Source organism: Musca autumnalis, unplaced genomic scaffold (genome assembly GCF_047663935.1).
Source record: "Musca autumnalis isolate F117 unplaced genomic scaffold, ASM4766393v1 scaffold_3, whole genome shotgun sequence".
NCBI classification, from domain to species: Eukaryota; Metazoa; Arthropoda; class Insecta; order Diptera; family Muscidae; genus Musca; species Musca autumnalis.
In genome coordinates, this window is record NW_027411866.1 from 203,571,465 (window position 1) to 203,598,615 (window position 27,151).

Below are 27,151 nucleotides of genomic sequence, written 5' to 3' on the forward strand. Positions count from 1 at the left end.
CGCATCGGCAATTGTTGGCAACATAAGATGTCAAAATTTGACATCAATTCAATGCAATTGACACATTTGGTGTGTTCCAGAACTGCAAGAATCTACTAATTTTTACTATTTTTTCCGATAACATAAAGGCAAAAATGTTATCGTAGTAAAAAATAGTAGCTTCTTGCGGGTTCTGGAACAGACCAATTATGTTACCATCAGCTGGCATGATAATGCTACCTGTATTATTGTACCATGGTCAACAGCGACTCTCTCTGAGCCTGTTATTACTTTAAACAACGCCGTTGATGTTGCATTTACTATTCGTCACTAGATGGCAGTGCGGTTTAATAGTTTTATTTTATGATTGATAATTAAAATCAAATTTATACGGACTATAAAGGAGAGGAGTCTCACATTTATCTCGATTGTGCAATAAAATGGTCTGTTCCTTTACTTTTGAAAATAGTAAAAACGGCAAAAGTAGTAAAAGTTGTAAACTGCTCCCATATGAATTGTACGGTGTCAGAAGTAAAGCAACGCTTTTTGAGTAAAAAGTGGCAAAACTTGAAGATTCTTGCACGTAAAGGAACAGAGCTAAAAGCTTCTATAAACAAATAAGAAATGAAGTGAAAAACTGTAAAAAGGAACGGATATCGAAACAAAATGATTATACGATTATATGAAGATCTGGCAGAAAAATCTGAAATGTTTACCACAGGTAAATCTTCTCGTCCTAATTACAAAAATATAAAGTTCTTCGGTTGAAGTCCATACTTCCCGAGATATGGTCCTTTGAAGTTCCGGAAATTCCCTTGTTTATAACTTGTTATAACGGGTAATGACGATATGGGTACCAATGTAAAGCTTGCGCAATACAATCATGGCACAATTACTCAGGTAGTGGCAACGTAAAATTTGGAATATGTTATGTTAAAACTTTATGTTGTTGGGGAAATTACAACAAGAATAATTTTTTATAAAGGGATTTGACTTTTCATATTCGAACAGCTGGTGTGATACCACTACCTGTGAATTGTGCACAGTGGGTTTGGATTTCAAATGTCAATTTCATAGCGCAAACGTCAAATAAATCCTCTCGAAGCGTGTTAACCCGGCAAAAAACTCTAGTGTAATAGTACGTTTATATATAACTGGATTTAACAAACCCACTGGGTTTCAAGTGTCAACTCCATTGCTCATATTTCAAATAAATCCTCATAAAGAAGGTTAACCCTCCAAAAAGCTATAATATAACCATGGCCTGATAGTACGTTTATATATAACCGGATTTAACATTAAGAAGGTTAACCCTGCAAAAGCCTATAATATAAACATGGCCTAACCGTACTATAACTCTAAATAGCCGGCCTTCGGTCAGGATTTTCTCCTATGGACAGGGGCAAATCTCGGGTATGGGAATTTTTATACCCTCCACCATATGGAGGGTATAATTAAATTTGTCATTCCGTTTGTAACACATCGAAATATTCGTCGGAGACCCTATAAAGTATATATATTATTGATCAGCATAAAATTCTATGTCGATTTGACCATGTCCGTCTGTCCGTCCGTCTGTCTGTTGAAATCAAGATACAGCTCGCAATTTTAAAGATAGAGAGTCAAAATTTGGTACAGAAGTTTTTATTACTTGCAGGATGGTTGGTATTGAAAATGGGATATATCGGTCCACGTTTTGATATAGCCCCCATAGAACGGTACCTCCCGATTTTCGGTATTTTTAAGGTTTTAGCTTCATTATCCTACCAAAATGGCTGAAATTTGGTACGTAGTCTTCTTTAAGGGTATAAAACCTTCCCCCAGAATTTTGTCGGTATCGGTCCACACCTTCATATAGCCCCCATAGAACGGTACCTCCCGATTTTCGGTATTTTTAGGGCTTTAGATTCATTATCCTACCAAAATGGCTGAAATTTGGTACATAGTCTTCTTTAGGGGTATAAAACTTTCCCCCAGAATTTTGTCGGTATCGGTCCACACCTTCATATAGTCCCCATAGAACGGTACCTCCCGATTTTCGGTATTTTTAAGGTTTTAGCTTCATTATCCTACCAAAATGGCTGAAATTTGGTACGTAGTCTTCTTTATGGGTATAAAACTTTCCCCCAGAATTTTGTCGGTATCGGTCCACACCTTCATATAGCTCCCATAGAACGGTACCTCCCGATTTTCGGTATTTTTAAAGTATTAGCTTCATTATCGTACCAAAATGGCTGAAATTTGGTACGTAGTCTTCTTTAGGGGTATAAAACTTTCCCCTAGAATTTTGTCGGTATCTGTCAATACCTTCATATAGCCCCCATAGAACGGTACCTCCGATTTTCGGTATTTTGAATGTTTTAGATTCATTATCACACCGAAATGGCTGAAATTTGGTACTTAGTCTACGTTGGTGGTATAAAACTTTCTCCAAGAACTTTGTCGGTATCGGTCCATGCCTTCATATAGTCCCCATAGAACGGTACCTCCCGATTTTCGGTATTTTTAAGGTTTTAGCTTCATTATCCTACCAAAATGGCTGAAATTTGATACGTAGTCTTCTTTAGGGGTATAAAACTTTCCTTCAGAATTTTGCCGGTATCGGTCTACACCTTCATATAGCCCCCATAGAACGGTACCTCCCGATTTTCGGTATTTTGAAGGTTTTAAATTCATTATCCTACCAAAATGGCTGAAATTTGGTACGTAGTCTTCTTTATGGGTATAAAACTTTCCCCCAGAATTTTGTCGGTATCGGTCCACACCTTCATATAGCTCCCATAGAACGGTACCTCCCGATTTTCGGTATTTTTAAAGTATTAGCTTCATTATCGTACCAAAATGGCTGAAATTTGGTACGTAGTCTTTTTTAGGGGTATAAAACTTTCCCCTAGAATTTTGTCGGTATCTGTCAATACCTTCATATAGCCCCCATAGAACGGTACCTCCGATTTTCGGTATTTTGAATGTTTTAGATTCATTATCACACCGAAATGGCTGAAATTTGGTACTTAGTCTACGTTGGTGGTATAAAACTTTCTCCAAGAACTTTGTCGGTATCGGTCCATGCCTTCATATAGCCCCCATAGAACGGTACCTCCCGATTTTTGGTATTTTGAACGTTGTGGCCTCAATATTCCACCGAAATGGCTGAAATTCGGTATTAAGACTTCGTTGGGGGTACTCAAACTTCCCCTTTAAATTTGTCGGTATAGTCTACGCCTTCATATAGCCCCCATGGAAAGGTACCTCCCGATTTTTCGTATTTTGAAGGTTGAGTCTTCAATATTCCACCAAAATGGCTGAAATTTGGTATTTAGTCTTCAATGTGATATAGAACTGTTCGCCAGAAATATGTCTGTACAGGTCCACGCTTTCATATTGCCCCATTTCTGACTAAAATTCGTCGGTATAGGTCCACGTTTCGATATAGCCCCCATCGAACGGTACCTCCGGATTTTCGTAATACTGAAGATTGTGACGTCAATATCCAACCGAAATGGCTGAAATTCGTTATTTCGTCTTCCAAGAGTTATAAAATATTCCAGAAGAGTATTATCAGTATAGATCCACGTCTTCCTATATCCCCATAGAAGCTTACTTCTTGATTTTCGGTATTTTTTAGTTTTAGCCACATTCTCTTACCGAAATATAGGAATTTTGGTATTTAGTCTTCTTTGAGCCTAAAAACTTTCCGTCAGAAATTTGTCGGTATAGATCGACGTTTTGAAATAGCCCCCATAGAATGGTGCCTCACATTGTTTTACCGAAATTGCTGAAATTTAGTATTAAATCTTCTTCATACACGAAAGTAAACTAATAATTCCTTTTTACTTCAATACAACTTGTGGTGGAGGGTATAACAAGTTCGGCCCGGCCGAACTTAACGACGTTCTTACTTGTTTTCTTTTAAATTGTAATTTTTTCCCAGGTAGCCGGCCTTCTGTCGGGATTTAAGACTTTTTCCTATGAACAGGAGCAAATCTCGGACACGGAAACAAAATTTTCTTTTATTTTGTAATTTTTTCCAAGTAAATACGGGAGGCCTATATCTCGGGAAGTATGGACTTCCCCTGAAAAGCTTTATATATTATATCAGGACGGGAAGATTTAACCATGGTTAAATTTTCAGATTTTTCTGAAAACTTGCGATTTAAGAAAACTTTCCATTACCTTAGGACATAAACTCAACTTGCTTCATTGGCACACAATTATAAAAACTGTTGAACATGTAGAGTGAACGGGTAATGTTGGTCATTCGTTCCCGAATGACAGAGGTTTACGTTTATTTGAATTCGAATTACCAAGGACCTCGTGTATTCTCTTTATATCCTCGTGTTGCATACATATTCTTAAATATGTAAATACTTAAGAATTGTACAATGGAAAATATAAAAATATTAATGCATTTTTTACAATATAAATTTATATTAAATAATCTTCAAATTAACAAAAAACACACCGTATTTATTTACAATCCTTCTTCTGTGATTTGCACAAACGACTTTGAAGCTTTTAAATGTGTTTTGGCATGCGTTTTCATGGCGGTATGCTGTCGGAATCCCTGACCACATACCGGACATTTATACGGTTTTTCTCCGGTATGAATATAACGATGATGTCTCAATGTGGCTTTAATACCAAATGCCTCTCCACAAATATCACAAACATGTTGCTTCTCTTTCAAATGTACTAGACGTGTATGACGTTTTTTGGCATCTGCATTTAAAAATCTTACATCACATCCTTCGAAATCACATTTAATACGTTCTGTATAATCCAAATGGGTTAGCTGATGTTTTGTTAGACCATTACGTCGAGAAAATGCCATTTCACAATAATTACATTTAAAAGGTTTTATTTTAACTTCACTGTGATGCGTCATGACATGGTGTTTTAGATAGTACCGACATTTGAATACCTTTGGGCAGTGTTCACACTTTACAAGTTCTCCTTCGGTGTGCAAGTTCTTTATGTGGGCCGTTAATGATTCTGCGCTGGCTGCAAGAAAACCACATTGATCACATATGACACGCCTACTGTTAATGGTGTTTTCCGGATCGGCAGGATGTTTAATTTTCATGTGATTCTTAAGTGTTGTTTGTGTCTTAAATTGTTTGTTACACAATTCACATAACAAATCGGCCGCTGGATTACCAGAGTGGTTAGTGCTAATGTGTTCGGTGAGATTTTTATAGAATTTATACGCTTTGCCACATTCCAGACATTCATAGCCCTTCTTGACGCCTTCGTGAACAATTTTTACATGACCTTCGTAGCGTAACTTTTCATAGAAATACTTTTTGCATGGCTCACAACGATAAAGAGCCTTTTTGGAATTTGACGCATTTACATATTTATTACGTACAGATTTGCCTGTTATCTGCTTCCGGGGCTTCCTTTCTCCGCTTGGTAGATTTTTTCTACGACCACGTCTTTGCTTTGACTTTGTTTCCTTTGTCTCATCTTCAACCTGTTCCGGTGCTAATTCTTCATTGGCAGTTGTTATAAAATCATCAACATGGTCAGAGAGAGAATTGTCCGTGTCACATTCATTATCTAAGAATACGTCTGTTTTAATATCGTTAATATCGTGTTGAGAAGGTGATGGCAGAAAATCCTTTTCATCGCCATGTGTCTCTTCTAAATTATTGATATTTTCGGTGTGATCAAGGTCAGAGTTTGATTGACTATCTTGGTAGAATGGTGATTTTGTTTCATATTTTTCAATTTCTATTAAACTTGATATAGGATCGGCTTCTATAAAGATTTTATTATCCTGAAAAGTAATTAATTGATATGTAAGTGTAGTATACAGTTTAATTTGATATCCCAGCACTTACCTCTTCAATACTCTTTGGACTAGCTGTAGGTATAGGTATTGGTGAAACTGTTCCAGCTATTTTCTTTAGTTTTTCATTAGTTTTCAATAACAACTGATATAGAGAAGAAAACTCAATCCACTTATCAAAACATAGACGACATAAATTCGGCATATGTAATTCCAAATCCTCCAGTCCAGAACTTGTTCTCGTTGTCAGGCATAGACTTATAAGCTGTTGTACCTGTGGACATTTTGATGTCACAACAAATTTCTTCGCATCCTGGACACTTTCTTCGCAAAATTCCAACTTTATAAAACATGTTCGACAGTGATATTTTAGTTCTTGTATGGAGAACATTTGTTGTTTTTTTGTTTAGATTTGCAAGAGTTCCAAGTCGATGGAATATTAATAACTGTTTAAACGGCGTAGTTTTTAATTGTCATTTCAAAGAAATTAGTGAACTAATTAATGACCACCTTCTGCTTAAAAATTTGAAAAAAAAAATTTACAAACTAAACTCTCTTTTAAAAAAATGTCCTTAATAATTTGATTTAGTATATGAATTAATTATTTTAGTATATGAATTAAAAATTGTAGCCGGATAAAAATGTATGCGACGACGTCGATAAATATTTGTGATCGTCGCCATAGTAGTCTTGCGACCAGCTGTTTGTCCGCCTCCAAAATTCGCTTTTCAGTGGCATTTATCATTTGTGAGTTTTTGGTGAATAACAATGAATTTCTTGTTTAATATAAATGTTTGTCGCGTTTGTATGCAAAATGAAAAAGGCTCGGACTTGTTAAGTAATACAGATCTATTGGAGAAGTTTTCGTATACAACGGGATTAACGGTAAGTGGTTTGATATTAAAAAATATTTTCAAAATTATTTGTTCTATTACAACATTCAGCTTCTCTGTGGTCCAAAGAAATTTTGTAGTAGTTGAGTGGCAGAAAAAAACAGTGATGCCACACTGAGATTTTATTAGAAGTGCATGGAATAAGTATTTTGTGGAGATTTTTTATAAAATAATGGTAATTATTGCAATTAATTTTGAAAATTTACAAGTATTAACTAATAATTTAATCACGATAAAAAGATGTACCTGTGGAAAATTTTAGATTTTCTCGCCAAATGATGTTTCATTTTTATTTATTTTTTTTTTTTTCAAAATAATTCTGTTCTTAACTAAATATTCTTAATTTTTTATGACTTAAGTCAGGTTTAAGGCCTGATCACGGATCACCTTGTTGTATGTACCTTTGGGGCCCTGATAATAACATACTTCCTGAGTTACGGGCATTCAAATTCCCGTAAGAAATTTTATCGTGGTGTTGGACTCTGTCCGTAGGAGAAAGTCATAGGAAAAAGTCCCAAAACACCGATTGAAGCTCGGCTATTTAGAGAAATTTTAAGAAAATTTTATATTCCTGGGCAGATGTTTTGGGAAGTGTCGTCAATTCTTGCCCTATAGGAATTTAGACGGCTGCACCTGAGCTTAATTGAGCCAAAACCACTCTGTCTTGTTTGTGGAACCTGACACTTCTCAGCTCGATAGATGGGGGATGTTCTCCGAGGACACACGATAGTTGTTCATGGTAATTGCGACCTCATCTGTGTGACTCTAGGGGTGCTCTCATGTAACGTTGGACCACTCTTTGCAGATCACGAAGACCCCTCGCGTAGATGGTCCACTAGGTGCAATGGAATGGTCCATGGTATAAGTAGAGAGGTAGATTTAAATGAAAAAAATCTATAGAACCCTAGTTTTTCCTGAATTCATAAAACTTCAAAATTAGTAAACAAAAGGGCAACAAGTGGGTTTGTTTACAAAATACCAATTTTGAGCATTTTGTAAAAAATGCGAAAAATGTATGAAGGGCCAAGGTTTCTCCACATAATCGAGTTGTGGATATGATAAAATGTTTGTTTCAATAATAAGCTGAAGGATTTCTTCCATTTGTCTAAAAACAATTTTAAAAAATCATTGAATTCGATTGTTTTTAAAATTGTTGGCATATTATTCAAACATCACACACACATACAAATATTGTGTATATTAGTTGTGTCTTTTTACTTTTTCAGTAATAATTATTCAGTAACTTCTTTTCAGAGAGTAAGAGAGATTTGATACGAAAATAGAGAAAAAAGTAAAAAGACAGCATTTAGTAAACTTTAGCAAGATAACAATTGTTAACCAAAACAAAAACATTGGCGCCAATGCATGAACGAAAAAATAACTCCAAAGCAATGAAAAATTTCTTCAATTTTAAGCAAAATAAATAAAAAATAATAAATATATTTATAAAATAATCAATAAATAAACCAGAATCGCAATATTTATAGTATTTTTCCACAAAAATAAGATAAACATTGAGCAGCTGACCATTACCAGATGATTAAAAAACAGCTGATTGAACTTGCTAAATGTTGCTGGGAAAAATTCTTTCAGCAACTTTTGGCAATTTCTCAGCAAACAACTGTCAAAATTGTTCTCTCTCTCTTCGCTCTCTTTTACTGAACTTTTGTGTAAAAAGACAGCATTTAGTAACTTTTCGTAATAATTATTACAAATTATCACGTAAAAAGACACACCTATTGTTTTGACGGTTTAGGAACAGTCGAAAGAAAAAAAATTTAAATTTATTATTAAACCATGGAATGGTCACCCGCCTTACACGCTGAACGCCCGGGTTCGATTCCCAGGCCAGGCAACATCAAATGTTCAACGGTGCCAAAATGCCCCTCAGTAATGTTGGCGTCATTTCCTGATTATTTTAGCCATGTGAAACTTCTCTACAAGTGGTGTCTTAGACACGCCGTTCGGACTCGGCCATAAACAGTAGATCCCATATCATTGAGGGGTGCACTCATTGATATGAGAGAAGTCTCCCTTCTGGGATGTTTATGGAACAATTATATAGACGGTCCATTTAAGATAGGAGGAGGCACCCTGTCGGCACGGTTGTACTTATATTCGCGGACCAAACTAGCGCCGCATAGCTTACCACATACCGACCCATCGCGTTGTATGTGGTAAACAAGGTTTTTGTCTAAAGCAAAACAAGTCCAGAGAAATATTGAATTTTTTAACTCAGGATTCGGTAATCCTATTATAAAACTATTTCAAGGTGTTTTAAGATTGACAAAAACATGCGACCAACTCGTAGGCATTTCTGAATGATATTTTTGCAGACCACTAGGCCATAGCCATATCTTGGAATATGATGATATTGGTTCTATCATTTTGATCTTTAGTCAGTAGCGACTATAGTCTACAATTTTCTCCTCCGCAAATGCTTACACAAAGCGAAACAATCGTAACACATTGGTGGAGGTCCCAGCTCGCTACACTTACATATTGACTGTTCCAGTACTGCAAGAATCTACTAATTTTTACTATTTTTTTCGATAACATAAAGGAAAAAATGTTATCGTAGTAAAAAATAGTAGCTTCTTGCAGGTTCTGGAACAGAGCAATACATACATACATCATTCTTCACTAACACTACGAAGGAATCATGATAGCCCGAATTAGAAAATTAATAAATAAATTAAAAAAAAAAAACACTGTAAAAAAACATAATTTTTTGTTTATTAAGAAAGTTTAATAAATATCGTATGGCATATTTTACAATTCAATTGTTGCTCTGTTCCAGAACCTGCAAGAAGCTACTATTTTTACTACGATAACATTTTTCCCTTTATGTTATCGGAACAAATAGTAAAAATTAGTAGGTTCCTGCAGTACTGGAACAGAGCATGTATGACAAATTTAAATTTACTTCTTTTCGGGTACAGATTCTGCCAACCATTTCATATATGGTAAATTTCCTTTTTCAATGGGCAATGTTATAACCTCAGCCACACTATAGGGATGATTTTCACGTATCCATTTGGTCAGTTCTTCGACATGTGATGTTTGTGTTTTAATCATCATTAAATATTCATTATCCTCATTTACTTTACCCTCCCACATATAAACAGATTGAATGTTGGGTATAATGTTAACACAAGCAGCCAATTTTTGTTCCACCAGACCGTGGGCCAATTTCTTGGCAATCTTATCATCTGGTGTGGTAACAAATGCCACGGAACTTGTTCCAGATTCATATTTGAAGTCGCTGTCCATGTTGGTGTCTGTATGTTGTGATGCTGTTGTTGATATTTTTGCAAACGTTGGAATTTTCGCACAGCTTTGTTCAGCTGCTGCGCAAATATGTGAGGTCAAGTTGGGTACAATCAAGAGATATGATGTGGTATAGAATATATTTTTTAAGAAAAACATTAAGTGCGTCCTCTAATCAATAACCTTTTGCCGGTGTTGCTATTTTTTTGCAAACAAAGGTAAAGATGCTAAAACAGCTGTTCGATTAACATGTGTTTCCATTAACAGGGTTTACATCGAGAGAAATGAGGAGTACTGTTATGGTTCGTTTATAACTGGATTTAACTGGGTTTCAAATGTCAATTCCTTTGCCTATACGTCAAATAAATCCTGATAAAGATGTTTAACCCGGCAAAAAGATAGTCTTAACTCTAGTTTAGTAAAAACTCTTCGTTTTTTAATTTTTTCCAGATGTATATATTAGCTGTGTTCCTTTACTTACCTGAGGTTACCATTTATTACCATTTTTAACCTGCAAAGCGTTCCTTAACCCCAAAAAGTGTCAAAACTGGAAGCAATTTTTAAGAGAGAGAGAGAGAAGAGAGAGCGGAAATGGCTTTCTCTTCTACCACAGGCTACCAGACCAATTTCTACAGGTAAAAAATGGCAGAACTGATTTATCGACTTTTGTTTGACGATTACTTCACAATGAGGAAGAAAATGGACGAAAAATAAAAGAAAACGTCGAACGCTGACAAAACTAAATTAAAAACTGTGAAATAAAAGACGAAAATTGATTTTTTTATGTTTCTTTTTGACATTGCTGCCAGATCTACCATTTTTCCGTTCCTTTACTTTTATGGTAAAAATGTTCATGAGAGAGCAATTTTGACACTTTTCTCTTTTACCACTCTTACCATTAAAAAAGTAAAGGAACAAAGCTATTGTTGCGCTGATCACGGTTATTTCAATTGCCCAGTCTTTCATTCAGGGCTGTATTCAATATTTCAATTTAAAATAACAAATTGCATGTCTTAATATAGTAGCTTAAAATTAATAAGGAAACTACTCTAATCAAAACAAAATACTATCATAATGAAGCATGGTAGAACAAATACAAGGTAAAGTTAATACTACAACAAATACAACTCGAACAACAACCACAAAGGAATTTGTTTTTGTTTGTAAACCTTAGTGTCAACGTAAATGTAAACAAAACAAGGAAATGTCTATAAATTATTGGAATTTAAAAAACTAATAATTTTTCACATTTGATTGAATATTTTGGAAAACAAGAATGAAAACTCGTTAGATTTTCAATTTGAATGTTTCCATATCATTCCACTAAATGCATAATTTCTCGCAGAAAGTAGAATACTTGCAAAAATGTTTCGGGTCGCTGGTAATTCATTGAAAAAAGAGAAGATGTTTCAATCATTTGCTTTTGAAAACAAAAAAGCACATGTTTATTAGGGCTTTATTCTTTTCAAGTTTAAGAAAATACCACACATATTAACAAATATTGTACCGCCTCTAAAAGCGGTGTTTTAGTGTGCGGCATGTCGTTCGGACCTGGAGGAGGTTACATGTCAATGATATGAAGCCGTCTTTATGGGAAATAGTTTTTTTTTCTGATGAATAAATTTGTTCTTCAAAAATATATATCCCTAATATACATCGAACATAGAAATAAATACATAAAATGTCGAATGGAATTTGACACTAACACTACAACCCAGTTCAGTCAGCTGGGTATTGCTGCTACCTTTTCTTGTTCTACCATGATAATGAAGGGTAAAAAACATATAAATTTACATCTCATTACAGAAAACTTTTGATTTAAAATGCATGAATTAAATCTACTCCAGTCCCCCTATTCAGTAACATTTTAACAACTTTACTCATTGTTTATTTTACAACAATTCCTATTGTTTGTTTTGTAGTTGTTACAAAAACGAAAGAACTTTAGTAACTTTTCAATCGACAAAAGTTACAGAATAGGCCTACAGGAAGGGATGGGAGGGATGTTCAACTACTCTAAACGAAACCTACAAAGTTTAAGAATTAATTGTAGTAAAATAGTTAAATAAATAAGTTATATAAAAACGTTATTAAAAAAACTTTTTGATTGAGTTGTGACTACTCCAGAACAACATTAAAAAAAAAAAATAAAATAAAAAAGAAAACAGTTAATGGAATTTGACCCGAAAGTACGGGTACAAAACCTCTGCGCTACAAAATGGGTATCATTGGAAAGCTCATGGAAATACTTATTCAACAAGTGCCCATAAGATGGTTATTTTAAGGTGTTCGGGTGACGTAGCCCACCGATTTTAGGATCTCGTTTTTTCCATACAACCTTTAAAAGTCGAAAATGGCCCATTATAAATGCTCACTTAATGTAAGCTTTCCAAAATGGTGCTATATATTGTAATAGCTTCTCGGGATCCAGATATATGGCCTTTAGAATCTTGACAACGCGGTTGAAATGAGGTTTTCCCAAATTACTTTAGTCGATTAAGCTGAGAATTTCCAGCAATGAATACTCAGCTTATCGGTGAGATTGTGTTGAGGGGAGAAAGGTCCCCATTACCCTAACCTCGAAATTAAATTCGTTTTATTTTTCTAATTCTCTTCTTCCTTTTTAGGTCAACGAGAAGGACAACTTACCAAAAATAATATGTTCCAAGTGTATTGCTCGTCTTAAAGTGGCCCATTCATTTATCAAAAGCGCGCAGGAATCCGAAAATAATCTGAAGACATTTTTAGCAAAAATCAATAATGAATTTCATGAAGTTACAAAAGCCAAGAAACCTGCTGACACCGCTTCAAAAAATTGTGAGGATGATGTTGAGCATATTTTAACGGAGGATGATATTCTAATTCATACAGATGAAGAAGGAAATGACGATGATACATCTTCAAAAATCACAGCACCTACAAAAAAGCCCAATAAATCATCAAAACAAAAGAATTCTTCCGAAAAACTGGAACCAAGAAGTCTAAATTCAAAACCGGAAAATAATGATGGCAATAAAGCTAAGAAACGCAAACGTTCAGAGGATACGGAACCACAACCAACCGTATCAAAATTCACCCACATTAGTTTAAGTGATGATGAAGACGAGAATGTGTTAATAGTTAAAAGCGAAAACAAACAGCAAGAATTGGAAAAAAATGATAGTGGAGAGGAACATGGAAATCTTAACATTTCAAACAAAAATAAAGGGAAAAGGGTGGAAGAGAATTTAATATTGGAATTGCAAGAAAGTATAACAAAATTTACAGAAAACGAAGAATCACATCACGGTAATCAAGGAATTTCATATGAATCCCAAGAATCTGTGTTTATTCCAGATGATATTCATGAGCAGCTTGGTCTGGAGAGTGTTGAGAAGAACAATCACGAAGCTCAAGGCACAGACATTAACCTGGAAGATATTTTAGAAATTCATCACAATCTAGAAGAGGAAAATAGTTCTTCCGAGGCCCAAATTCATGATGAAGAAAACGAAGAAACCGCAGAATACGAAGAGACTTTGCATGGTTTTGCCATAAACGAAGATGCGACTCACACATCATCGACCGAATTCAGTGAACTGGGCTTGGAGGAAAACCATGAACAGCAGTCGCTGGTACAAGATGACATCAATGCACACAATGAAGAAGCAAATTCCGATGGTTATTTACAGGAATATGAAACTATGAATGATAATCCAGCAAGTGATACGATACAATATAATGCAGACGATTGCATTGAAACACATTCCAGAGCAGAAATATCCATGCAAGGTAATGTTATCTACAAAGAAAACTATCAAGTAGAGAAACAGGAAACAGAAGATGGTCATAATGATTGCAATGAAGAAGATAACAGCGCAGCAGGAGACACTAATGAAGAAATCTCCCATGTATACGATGATCAACGTACGGATTATGCAGATTATGGTTTCTCAACTGCCAGTAACAATGGCGATATTAAGAATGGAAATCGAAGAACAAGCACTGCCACCGCCGCCGCCACTGTCCTGAAGATAAAATCATCTTTGGCCATTCAACCACGAAAAACAAATCGTTTCTATTGTGAACAATGTGATCGTGATTTCAGTTCAAAAACTAATCTCAATCGTCATATGCAATCTCATCAGGGTACTAAACCCCATCAATGTCCCCAATGTCCCAAAAGTTTTACACAAAAGTCAACACTCAAACAGCATCTGTTGACGCATACCGGAGAGAAACCTTATATCTGTGATATTTGTGATCGTGGATTTACCCAGTGTAAAAGTTTGATATTCCATAAGCGGCGCCACACCGGAGAGAAACCATTTCAATGTGAATTTTGTTTGTTTCAATTTCGTCAGAAGGATGCTTTGAGGGTAAGTGAATCATTATTTTATATTGATTTATAAATATATTAAAATTAGGTATAGTAAAACCACATTAATCTTAAAAAGCAGATATGAGTTGCAATAGCGGTTATGGACCATGACCGTCTTTCTTCGTATTGACGTCAGCTTAGAATCGTTACCTACACCGAAAGAAATATTTATAGTGAATCATGAAAAAACGAAAGAAAAGAAAAACAACCCCCTCTAAAGTTGACGAACCCCGCAAACGTTTTAAGGACCATGATCTGCGAATCTGCACCTGGAATGTTTGCACTCTTTATAGAGAAGGTGCAGTCTTCGCATTGGCAGACGTACTTGAAAAGTACAAGGCCGATATTACTGCCATACTGGAAATACGATGGATTGGGAAAGGCGTCACAACAACACCTAAAGGTGACGCACTGTATTATAGCTGCCAATACGTAAAGCATGAGTTTGGTTGCGGATTTGTAGTTAGTTGGAGACTAAAACATCTGGTATCCAGCTTCACTCCAGTGAATGAAAGACTTGCTGCAATTCGAATAAAAGCTAAATTCTTCAACATCAGCTTTATTTGCGCTTATGCTCCCACTGAAGAAAAGGACGAACAGACCAAAGATATATTTTACGAGCGCTTAGAAGAAACATATGACAGTTGCCCTGCCCATGACATTAAAATCATTCTAGGCGATTTTATTGCCAAAATTGGAAAGGAGAATATCTTTGGCCCAACAGTCGGGAAATTCAGCCTCCACAGTGAAACATCTGACAATGGTATGAGGCTGATAGACTTTGCAGCTGCAAAAAAACATGGTAGTTAGCAGTACCAGATTTAATCATCTCGATATTCATAAGGGCACCTGGCTGTCTCCAGATCAGAAAACAAGAAATCAAATTGATCATGTTGTGATAGATGGAAGACATTCATCGAGCGTGTTGGATGTACGATCGTTCCGAGGCGCAAACATTGATTCGGACCACTACCTTGTTGCAGCAACGGTACGCACCCGCTTAAACGTGGCAAACAAAGTACGAACAGACACAACACGAAAGTTAGACATCGGTAAGCTGCAATCACAACAGATAGCCACAGCACATTCCACTCAACTAGCCCAATTGCTTAATCAAAGCACTCCTCATCCCGATAACATATCAGCGCAATGGCAAAGCATTGCCCACTCCATGCAAACAGCCGCAAAATCCGTACTTGGATACCAGAGGCCTCCACCAAGGAATCCATGGTATGATCAGGAGTGTCGTGCTGTCACCGAAGAGAAAAATGCGGCATATAGGGCTACTTTACAATCCGTAGCAACGCGTAGCGCACGAGAGAGATACAGGGAAAAAAGGAGAGAGGAGAAACGTCTTTTCCGCAGGAAAAAGAGAGAGATGGAAAAGCGGGAGTGTGAAAAAATCGAGATGTACACGACCCAGAATGAAAATTCTACCAAAGAGTCAAGCATCAAACTGATGGCACATCCTCCTGTAGAGACCAGCAAGGTAATTTGGTAACCGATACAGATAGTGTACTCAGGATATGGAAAGAACATTTTTCAAAACTGTTGGTATCCAATAGCAGCGAAGACGACGAAGATACCACAGTCCCAATCCCAGAAGATGGTATTGAATGTATACCGCCCAGCCAAGATGAGGTGAAGACAGCAATAAATCTGCTGAAGAATAATAAGGCAGCAGGAGCCGATGGCTTACCAGCCGAGCTGTTCAAAACCGGAGGCGACACGCTGATAAGGTGTATTCATCAGCTAGTTAGCACCATCTGGCAGGAAGAACGAGTACCCGACGATTGGAACCTGAGTATCCTGTGCCCCGTCCACAAGAAGGGATATAAGACTGTATGCTCTAACTATAGGGGCATAAGTCTACTCCCTATTGCCTACAAAATCGTGTCAGGGATATTGTGAGAACGACTAAAGCCTATGGTCAACGAGATAATTGGACCATACCAATGCGGCTTTAGACCTGGCAAGTCCACCATTGACCAGATATTTACCCTGCGGCAAATCCTGGAGAAGACCCAAGAGATGCAGATCGACACCTACCACCTTTTTGTCGATTATAAAGCAGCCTTCGACAGCCCGCTGCGTTCAAAGGTATTCCAAGCCATGTCTGAATTTGGTATCCCCGCAAAGCTCATCCGGCTTTGCAAAATGGCTTTAACTGACACGAGGTCCTCAGTTAAAATAGGAAAGAACCTCTCCGAAGAGTTTGGTACCAAAAGAGGTTTCGGACAAGGAGACATCCTTTCGTGTGATCTCTTTAACATCCTGCTAGAAAAGGTTATAGAGGCAAACTTCAAAAGAAGTGGCACAATCTACACCAATAGTCACATCTTACTTGCTTATGCTGATGATATAGACATCATACGCCGATCAGTAAAAGAAGTAACTGATACCTTTATGAAGCTCGAAGGAGAATCTGCTAAAGTGGGTCTGGCGGTAAACGGTGCGCCCATTGAGCTCGGACCGACTGTGGAAGTTGGTTCATATAATATTGAGGTAGTAAAAGACTTCGTCTACCTCGGCACCTCCGTAAACACAACAAACGACATTAGTTATGAAATAAAAAGAAGAATTGTATTGGCCAACAGATGCTTCTTTGGTTTAAGTAAGCAGTTTAAAAACAAAGCCACATCTCGTCTAACAAAAATAACGCTCTACAAAACACTGATACTACCCGTGCTGATGTATGGCTCCGAAGCCTGGGTACTTGCGCAAGCAGACATGGCAGTGCTTGGTGTGTTTGAGAGAAAAATTCTTCGAAAGATCTACGGACCAATCTGCGTTGACGGTGAATATCGACGTCGCATGAACCACGAGCTGTATCTGCTGTACGACGACATCAATATTGTTAAACGTATCGAGATGCTGCGATTGCGTTGGCTAGGCCATATCATAAGAATAAGCGATGATGACCCCGCTAAAAAGGTGTATAAACACGGACCGCTTGGCGTTGCACGCAGAATTGGCAGGCCAAGGAATAGATGGCGCAAACAAGTGGATGATGAGATGAAAAGGCGCGGTATTCCAGAAAGCGAATCAACAAATAGAGAGAATTGGAGATCTTTTCTTAGTTCGGCCTATAGAACAAATGTTCTGTAATGGGCCAGCTAAGTAAGTAAGAATCATTCTTCTTCGAAAATAAAGCGATCATACAACATAATAGATATGTTCATTATACATTTTATTTTATATACTTCATTTTATGTTATGTTAGTGATATTAGCTCTCTATTTCTTGCAGCTTGTATTAGATTTCTTTCATTACTGTATCCAGTCCAATCCTGGATGTTTTTAATCCAAGATAACTCTTTTCTGCCTCGAACTCGATTTCCTTCAACATTGCCTTTAATAATGGTCTGGAGAAATTTGTACTTATCGTTCCTCATGAGATGTCCTAGGTATGCAATTTTACGGCTTTTGACAGATTTCTACAATTGTCGATCCAAATTCATTTTTCTTAAGACTTCTTCATTTGTGACCCGCGCAGCCAAGGTATTTTCAAAATGCGACGGTATACCCATATTTCGAAGGCTTCAAGTTTTTTCTCATCAGCTTTTTTTATTGTCCACGCCTCTACTGCATATAATAATGTGGACCAAATATAACATTTTACGAATCTGGTCTTTGTCGAGAGACATGGTTAGTAAGAACTTTCTTATATTTGTAGAAAGCACCTCTGGCTAACTCCACACGACGTTTTATTTCTTTTGACATGTTCCATTGTTCGTTCAACAGTGTTCCCAAGTATGTAAAGTTTTTAACGCGTTCGATTGTATCATCTTTTATTTTGAGTATTGTATTGTAGTTTTGATCCTTTCTGCTGATTACCATATATTTTGTCTTCTTTATATTAATTTTAAGGCCATATAGCTCGCTTACGCATGTAAGTCTATCTAATAGTTTTTGCAATCCTGATAGGCTTCCAGCTAATAGTGTGGTGTCATCAGCATAGCGTATATTATTTATTAATGTTCCATGCACTTTTATACCTATGCGTTCAGTTTCAATCGATTCATGAAATATCTTTTGTGAGTATATGTTGAACAGCAGAGGTGATAAGATGCATCCTTGTCTGACCCCCTTAGATATTGATATTTCATCAGTTAGTTCGCCATTTACTTCTATCCGGGCTTTCTGATTCCAGTACAGGTTTTGTATGCATCTTATTTCTTTTTCTTCAATACCAATGTCTCTCAGAATAGTCATTAATTTATCGTGCTGGACGTTGTCAAAAGCCTTTTCATAGTCAATGAAACATATAAAAACGTCCTTCTGCACATCTCTACATTTCTGAACAAGTACTTGTATGCAGAGAAGGGCTTCTCGGGTACCCATAGCCTCTTTGAATCCAAATTGAGAGTTTCCCAGCTTCACATTTGGCATATATCCGTTTATGGATAATTTTAAGAAACAATTTGGGAATGTGGCACATCAAGCTAATAAGTCTGTAGTCGCAACACTTTTTTGCATTTGATTTTTTCGGTATTGCAATAAAGGTTGAGATTAGCCAATCATTTGGATATTGTCCTGTATTATATATGTGATTAAGTAATTCCACTATCAATAGTATATTATTTCCATCTATTAATTTCAGTATTTCTGAGGGGATTTCGTCGGGCCCTGTTGCTTTCTAGTCTTTTAGAGACGTTAGAGCTTGTTCCACCTCAGATCTCGTAATAGAGGTTCCAGTGACGTCATACAATATGCAAAACGAAGAATCATTAGAAATCCGTTAACCTTGCAACAGTGATCACGCATCACCATCCAAAATAATTCATCTATTATTTCGAATCGTTTATTTCAAAATGCCGTTGTTTTCCTGTTTGTTGTTTTTTAGAGATAAATTTTAGCTACAGATTTACATGAAAGATGTTACAAATTAGTTAAATTGAAGTTCATGTTTTGATTAACCAATTAAGTAGATGTTAATCGTATATTACGAATGCTTTCCGCTATAAATTGTTGGATCAGCAATCATTCTATTCTATTTTATAATTGGAAATTATTTCGGGTAAAATTGAACAATAATGTTGAAAGTATTTAACATATTGTGCTTTATAATTCTATTGTTCAAAGTGAAGGTATGTTTTAAAGTATATTTTGGATCTGCGAATCATTATCCTAATTATTTACAAATTCTACTTCAGGCTCATAATTATGCTATTGTCGGTGATGACATGAGTCTTATACAGCCATGTGATGCATCGGAAGATGATGGAACAACAAAGTTGGCTGAAATAGCTACTTTTTATTTAGACCATGATTATGCTGAGGATATGGAGACAATAATTTCCAATGGAAATATAACAATCAATGTTGATATTCCGCAAGGCACATTAATTTTGGTATATGTAGATGAAAAATTCCATCTTAGAAAAATTTGACGGAACATTTATTTATAAATCTAGGGTGAAATTGAAATCTACAAATGGGAACGTGGTCATTGGGTAAATACTGTTTTCTCCATAAAACGTGACGATGCCTGTTCTGCCCTGCTTGACCCTTCAGAGTTTTGGTATCCTTTAATTGCACAATTTCCGGAAGAAGATCGTATGTGTCCACCACCGAAAGATGTGAGACCATAATATACCTATTTATGTATTACAGCAAAGTAATAATGCAATTTATAATTTCAGAAAGTATTTCATATCCATGGTATAACAAATCGTTTGGAGCTAAAAGATGTTAATGTTGGCAGTGATTTATCCGGCAAATACAAGGCATTGATACATTTTTCAAATGGAAATTATATTACCTGCCTATCGTCTGTAGTAAATATTTGGACGATTTAATAACGACAATAGAATAAAGCTGAAAACACATACAACGTTTGAGTAAAGTTTTGTGTCGTTTTTACACTGTTGGGCATGATGCCGAAAAATTCAAATTGATTTGAAATATATGCCGGCAAACACATCAACGCCGGACTTTGATGTCAACGTCGCCCTGTTGTTTTTTTTGTCAACGCCCACCGCAATACTTTACTCAAACGTTGTATGTGCTTTTAGCTTAACAAATTATTTTTTGCTGTCCTTTATATAATTTGCTCGTAGTTCTATGTGCAAATTCAAATAAATAATTGTTGTTGAATATACCATCTTCTTCTTTATTTGCAAATCCGTATTCGGACATCAGCGATCATACATTTTTTTGTTTTTAAATTAAGTACAATATGTTCTTATTTAGCACATGTATTATTATACAATTTATTCTACATTGTTGAGTTGCTTTTTTTTTTTGCCGCATTTAGTAAATTTCGTTCATCAGAAAAATTTGTCCAGTCTTGTATGTTCCGTAGCTATGTAATTTCTCGCCTTCTCCTGGTGCGCTTTCCTTCAATTGTTCCCTTCAGAACCGTTTGTGGAATTTTATATTTGTTGTTTCTCATTATGTGGCCGAGGTATGCTATTTTTCTTTTTCTGATAATCTTTAGTAGCTGTCTGTCAATGATCATCCTTCTTAGTATATCTTCGTTTTGAGATACGATCACTCCAAGGAATCTTCAGTATTCTTCGATATAGCCAAATCTCAAAGGCCTCCAGTTTCTTTTCGTCTACAGATTTTATTGTCCATGTTTCAACTGCGTACAGCAACACGGACCATACGTAACATTTAATAAAACGTATTTTTGTTGGAAGACCTATGTATGTCATGACTTGTGAGGACTTTATTATATCTGAAGAAAGCATTTGTGGCCTGTTCAATGCGGCATTTTATTTCTATTGATGTGTTCCACTCTTCATGTAATAGTACTCCAAGGTATTTAAATTTCTTTACACGCTCAATTTCCGAATTATGTATGGTCAGCGATGTGTTTGGTGGGAGTTTTTCCTACTAACCACCATGTATTTGGTGTTTAGTGTGTTTATCTTCAAGCCGTATGTTTCACTGCATTGAGTGAGCTTGTCCATTAATTTTTGTAAGCCAGATATACTGTTAGATAAAAGTGTTGTGTCGTCGGCATAACGTATGTTGTTACAGTCGGACCTCGATTATCCGTGATGGTCGGGACCGGAGGCATTACGGATAATCGATTTTCCCGGATAATAGAGGCAATGCTTTTATGCAGTTTTTGAACATATCTTTAAGTAAAAATGGAATATTACCGTACAATAATATGAAAAACTGAAATTTTTATTAAATTTTTTACTGTAATCCACCAAATTTTAGAAGGATACATAATATCATCATCATCTGTTTCATCTGAATTAACTTTGTCCCATGGTTTTTGTGATACCATAAATACACAAATTGTATAATATGAGAAAATTTCCAGGTTTCGTTTGTTTACCTTTTGTTTGCTTAACCAAATTAATTGGAAAGATGGCTTTTACTCCCGGGTAATGAAGTTTATAACGAAAAAAATAGAGGATATGGAAAAAAGTCCAAAATTTTTTTCTATCACGGATAATGGAGGTTCCCGGATAATCGATTCACGGATAATCGAGGTTCAACTGTATTTATATCTCCGCTAATTTTGACACCTATTCTCCTCACCTCACCTATCCTTTCTGCGTAGATGTTAAATAATAGTGGCGATAAAATGCAGCCTTGTCGTACCCCTTTTGATATGGGTACGTTATCTGTCGTTTCTTGATCAACTTTTATGTTTGCAACCTGATGCCAATATAAGTTTTGTATACATCTTATTTCCTTTCCATCAATTCCTGTAGCTTTAAAAATCTCAATAAGTTTATCATGTTGGACTGTGTCAAACGCTTTTCCGAAGTCCACGAAGCATAAGAATACGTCCTTTTGCATATCTCTGCATTTTTTAATTAATATTTGTATACTTAGAAGTGCTTCTCTTGTACCCATTCCTTCTTTAAATCAAATTGCTGGTCTGTTCCTTTACTTTTATAAATGGGAACAATGGCAAAAAATGGTAAAAGTGGTGAACTGCTCCCATATAAATTGCGTGCTTTTTAAAGTAAAGGAACGCATTGCAGGTTAAAAATGGTACGTAAAGGAACAGAGCATGTTTTGTTCACATATATTTCTCGCATTGCGGATAGATTTTGGTATGTATAATTTGAAGGAAAATTTTTAGTGCATGGGACATTAGGCTTATCAATATAAAATCATTACATCTTCGTGCACTATTTTTTCGGTATGGCGATAAATGTTGATAAAATCCAGTCATTGGGATATATGCCTGTTTTATATAGTTGAATAGACTGACTAACTTGCGGATATTGTTGCCGTCTATTAATTTTAATATTTTGGAGGGTATTTCGTCTGGTCCTGTGGCTTTGTTATCTTTTAAAGGTTTTTTTTTTGCATCTTTCACTTCCTCTTCGTTGATTGGGATTCCTGTTAGATCAGTTTGCACTGAGTTATGATATAATGATCTTCCACTGTCTGTAAATAGTTCTTTTATATAATTCTGCCAAATCTTGTTCCTTTCTGAGATGTCAAATACAGATTCGTTGTTATCGTCGAACAATATTCCTGGTGATGTTCTGCGATATACATCAGATACTTCCTTTAGTTTCTTATGATGGTTAAAGTCATCACGTAAAGCTTGAAGGGCTTAAATTTCTTGGCACTGAAGATTTTTGTAAGCAGTCATTGCAGCGCGTGTTGCTGTCCGAATCTCTTGATTTAGTTCCCAGTATGCTTCATAGTTTTTGTTTTTTCTCCTTTCATTTCGGAGCTTTCGTAAGTCGTCTGTCATCCATTGTTCCGTGTTTTTTTTTTGCCGGGTTGCAGGGATACTCCTTGTGCTAAGATCAATTACATTTTTTATATTTTCCCATAAACTGTTTAGACTTTCAGCGTCGATGTGGCTGAGATTATTGTTTAAACTTTCTCTCACCATTAAAATCATTATGCTTAGCTTACATTCGGCGTCGTTTCGTGATTTCGAAGGCGTTTCGTGATTTCGCGCGGAATCAAGCAAAATTTATCATGATTTCGCATACAAAAATGAAATCTTCTCATTTCGTGATTTCAGCGAAATCAACATCGAAATCATAGTACACATGATATACAACCCTGTTTTTGCCTAAAAAAGTACCAAAAGTTGCAACACTTTTCACGTATCACAATAAACAAGGTAGATGGTCAATTGCTGCAACAACAAATTTTAGTATCACAATTTGTAAACAATGTAAAAAAATATTAAATTACTTCGTTACAATACTATTTTTCTTTGTGTTCCCGTACTTTTTTAATGTTGTTGTTGTGCAGGTTCTGAGCACAAACTCTGCCTATTAAAATTTATTATGATGTCTCAACGATAAAATCATTATTTTTTCATTTGTTAGTACTATACACAATTAATACGATATATAGATAATTTTACGATAATTTTCCAAATAAAGTTGTAAAGTTCTATATTGTAGTATATTTTTGATGATTAATTCAATTTACAACTTGTTTTTTTTTTTTTTTTAAATTCATGTTCGATCAGCAGCGCATATGTATCTACCTTGATCCTTGTGATATGTTTGAAATCAACAAAAAATAAGTGTAAATACCGGGGTGTATTTCAGGATTTCGTGAAATCCGGTGGATTTTGGAGCGCAAATGTAAACCTGGCATTAGGCTTTTTAATATGTGATATTGTTCTTGTTTTATTTTTACGAGTGGAAGAGAGTTTGATGCGGATATTGCACATTAAAAGGTTATGGTGGAACATCGGCCCCCGGAAATGTTGAACATTTTGTTATGCAGGAAGAATATCTACTGTTTATAATAATGTAATCTATTTGGTTTCTTACGACATTTCCTCCGTTGTTCTGTGGAGATTTCCACGTATATAGTCGCCTTGGATGAAGGCAGGATGTTGTATTTGAGATTTTCAGTTTATATTCTTGACAGAATTGGATAAGCCTTTTGGCCTCTCTCATTTCTTATGCCTAACCCATATTTTCCAGTTACGCCTGAATTTTCCTCACATCCTACTTTGGCATTGAAGTCACCTTGGTTAATTGTAATCTCTTGAGACTTCGTCATTTTTAGCAGTTTTTCTATTTCTTCATAAAATTGTTCTATATCTTCGTTGTTTGAATCGCATGTTGGATCGTATACTTGAATTATGTTAAGATTTAGTGGCTTTGCCATAATTTTTAACATCATAGTTCTTTCAGACATTTGGACGCATCCGGCTAAATAGGGAATTATGCTATTGGCAACAATTACAGCGACACCTTTCTTGTGGATGTCTTCTCGATTTCCAGAATGATATATTTTTGTATTGTTGGATTTGAATTCTCCACAATCTGTCCACCATGTTTCGCTGACACCAAGTATGTCTATTTTTAGCCTGTTCATTTCGAATATTGTATTATCTAATTTTCGTGGTTCATACAAACTTCTTACATACGTTCCAGGTTCCAATTTTTAGTTTTCTATTTGTTTTACCTCCGGGGATTCTTAGCACCGTCTTTTTGCCGGAGACTGAGGGCCGTTCGTTATTGTGTACTTCCATTATTAAATGTATGATTTTCATGGGATGCTACTTCAGTGGTTTCCCGTTGCCTTCTGAAGGGTTTTTAGTTTTCCTTCTCCACATTCAGCCGCTCCTCCTGGAATTCAGACGGTGTTTGCTGCCGCCAACTGTTGAACGGAAGCTGCCTTTGTTTTCCTTTTGGTTCGTCCCGCATATTTTATTTTTGCCGTACCCGACATATCTGATGAGCATTCCCCTATCCAAATTGGAAAAAAAATAACTCCACACGGAGTAAACTCGACCAATTCCTAGTCCTCTTGATAAAATTTTCTCATGTGTTCAAGTTCATTGGTACATAAAGTCACTTTATTTTACGAGTAAGGCCCTGTATAGCAAATTGTATCGCCGCTGGCTTCTAATTATCAATCTATCCATTCTTTAGCAATTCTCTTGTGTATTTTTCTTGTTGATTTCCACACGTTCATTAAGTTGTCTTGGCTCAAATTTCCTTTAGCGGCACCTAAGGTAGGAATACCTTATCATCGTTTGTCCCGGAAATGTATACTTTCCGAGATATATGCCCCGAAAGAAATTTGACTTAAGTTAAATATATTTACTAAACTCGAATTGTATGGAAATTTGGTTATTGCAGGTATGCCTCGTCCTCCCGAATACACCAGTGTAGAATATGTATGGGAGAAGCCCGGATTTCCCGAAAAATAAGTATCCGAACGTCCGATATTTCTTCGGTTATATCTTAGCCATTTATGAATTTATGATATGGGTGTCACAGTGAAGCTTATGAAATTCATTAGCACATAATAAATAAAATTAATGGAAATTTGTATAAGTTATATAATTTTTATTCGGTTTTATTAATTTAAATTATGTTTTTGTTAGAAAAAAAAATACAAATTAAACGAAATTGTTTCCTATTCCCGAGATTTGCATCTGTCCATAGGAGAAAGTCTTAAAAAAATGATTTTTTATATGATATTTTTTGCAAGAAATTTTTTTTTCGAAAAAATTAAGCCATCATTTACGCTGCAGTTACACATGCCAGTAAATTGGTGCCAATTGAGTACATGTATTATACTCGAAAATGCCGAAATAGTGTTAGACTGGCATGCAGTTTTCTTGTGTGTTTACACATGCCAGTGCAAGTTCAATTTCAAAATTATTTTAAGCCGAATTAACACACAAAAGTGCATTATGTTTCAGATTTAAAACACAATCCACAACATATTTTATTACCTTTTATTTTATTTCCTTTAAAAAAGATTGTTTTCAATCATAAGCATAATGAATATGGTATTGCCGCCTTTTCAATATTGTATAATCCCAGAGGGGAAATTATTTATCAACCAATATTTGCATGAAAAGCATCAAAATTATGTATTTACTAACCACTAATATATTGCAGCTACCAAGACGTATTATTTGTGTTTCCTAATCTTTTTGAAAATATGCATTAAATCTTTGCATTCTTAAAAGAAACAAAAATGTACATGGATTAAAAATAGTCTCGGCAACTCTTTTTTCATTTTCGACATATCACTGGCAGCCAGCTCAAAAATTTTGCTGGCATGAAAAATCTAGTGCCAGTTGAGTCGACAATTCAAAAAATGTAATTGTGGTAGTAAAATATTATGTATGTATTGAATTTTTCGAACTGTCACTGACATGTGTAAATTTTGGGTTATTTAAACTCTTATAATTTTTACTTTATTTTTTTTTAATTTTAACATAAACGAAAACATAAAACATATGTATTTGAAGAAAATTATTAACAAAAAGTTAAGCTTAATAATTATTAAACAAATTAAGACACATCTTCAATATGAATTTGTAGTTTTTGGTTTTTTGCCGGGTGGTTCATCTTCACTCTCACGCTCATTGTTTGTTTCCACACTTTCATCAGAGCTATTTTCACTGTTCTCTTCACTAGCTTCTTCACATCCGATCTCAGTGTCCACTTTCTTCCGACCCCTCAGTTGTAGATTCACTTCCAACAATAAAATAGAAGCAAAACAATCATTTCTTGGTCTCTCAAATTCGGAGTCAGCTGAAGAATTTGTGGGATCATGCAGTTGACCCGCGAATTTGAGAAATTCCATGAATGAGACAACTTTTTGGGTTTATCTGTCGAAAAATATTTTCCTTCGTTTATATTCTGGAATCGATCTTTTCAGGTGGCGCTGTAACCCTTCAATTGTATTTGTGTGATAACCCGGATTGCGGATCCCCAAAATGTTCTGTGTGGTTCACCTTGTAGTGAGTGTATCCCTCTTCGGATAACGTGGTGTTTCCTCTTCAAGACTTCCGTTTCGTCTATTTCAACAATCCTTCCGGGGCCGCCGATTTCAATTAGAGTCAGGAGTGAACTATGTCCGTATTTATATTAGGCAATTTTACTTGTGGCAATTGTCAGTTTGATGGAGAGAGGTGAGGCAT

At 35.7% G+C, this 27,151-nt stretch overlaps 4 protein-coding genes across 4 annotated transcripts in view; 2 read left to right on the plus strand and 2 right to left on the minus strand.

Annotated features, from left to right (window-relative positions):
* The window catches only part of LOC141398406 (uncharacterized), a 39,107-nt gene that overhangs the window by 10,609 nt on the left and 1,347 nt on the right, over positions 1–27,151 (plus strand). Inside the window, exons 3-4 of the mRNA XM_073975691.1 lie at positions 6,533–6,655; positions 12,561–14,291. Of these exons, the coding sequence (XP_073831792.1) occupies positions 6,533–6,655; positions 12,561–14,291 (1,854 nt within the window). The remainder of the gene's footprint in view (positions 1–6,532; positions 6,656–12,560; positions 14,292–27,151) is intronic.
* On the minus strand, positions 4,384–6,535 carry LOC141398739 (uncharacterized). The gene is made up of 2 exons (XM_073976355.1): positions 5,823–6,535; positions 4,384–5,758 (listed from the first exon to the last, which is right to left on the minus strand). Exons 1-2 carry the CDS (start codon positions 6,159–6,161, stop codon positions 4,451–4,453), a joined length of 1,647 nt encoding a protein of 548 aa, XP_073832456.1. The 5' UTR covers positions 6,162–6,535; the 3' UTR covers positions 4,384–4,450.
* Positions 9,398–10,151, minus strand: LOC141398741 (divalent-cation tolerance protein CutA). The gene has a single exon (XM_073976358.1). The coding sequence runs from the start codon at positions 10,090–10,092 to the stop codon at positions 9,586–9,588; it is 507 nt and encodes a 168-aa protein (XP_073832459.1). The 5' UTR covers positions 10,093–10,151; the 3' UTR covers positions 9,398–9,585.
* LOC141398740 (uncharacterized) lies at positions 19,237–20,393 on the plus strand. The gene is made up of 4 exons (XM_073976357.1): positions 19,237–19,382; positions 19,449–19,646; positions 19,710–19,874; positions 19,938–20,393. Exons 1-4 carry the CDS (start codon positions 19,329–19,331, stop codon positions 20,091–20,093), a joined length of 573 nt encoding a protein of 190 aa, XP_073832458.1. The 5' UTR covers positions 19,237–19,328; the 3' UTR covers positions 20,094–20,393.

Bases quoted from the DNA above. Each gene is read 5' to 3' on its own strand.
- LOC141398740 (XM_073976357.1), top strand. From the start codon at position 19,329: ATGTTGAAAGTATTTAACATATTGTGCTTTATAATTCTATTGTTCAAA. The intron at 19,383-19,448 runs GTATGTTTTAAA...ATTCTACTTCAG, and splicing joins TTCTATTGTTCAAAGTGAAG to GCTCATAATTATGCTATTGT. The intron at 19,875-19,937 runs GTGAGACCATAA...TTATAATTTCAG, and splicing joins TGTGTCCACCACCGAAAGAT to AAAGTATTTCATATCCATGG.
- LOC141398741 (XM_073976358.1), bottom strand. From the start codon at position 10,092: ATGTTTTTCTTAAAAAATATATTCTATACCACATCATATCTCTTGATT.
- LOC141398739 (XM_073976355.1), bottom strand. From the start codon at position 6,161: ATGTTCTCCATACAAGAACTAAAATATCACTGTCGAACATGTTTTATA. The intron at 5,759-5,822 runs GTAAGTGCTGGG...ATTACTTTTCAG, and splicing joins GTCCAAAGAGTATTGAAGAG to GATAATAAAATCTTTATAGA.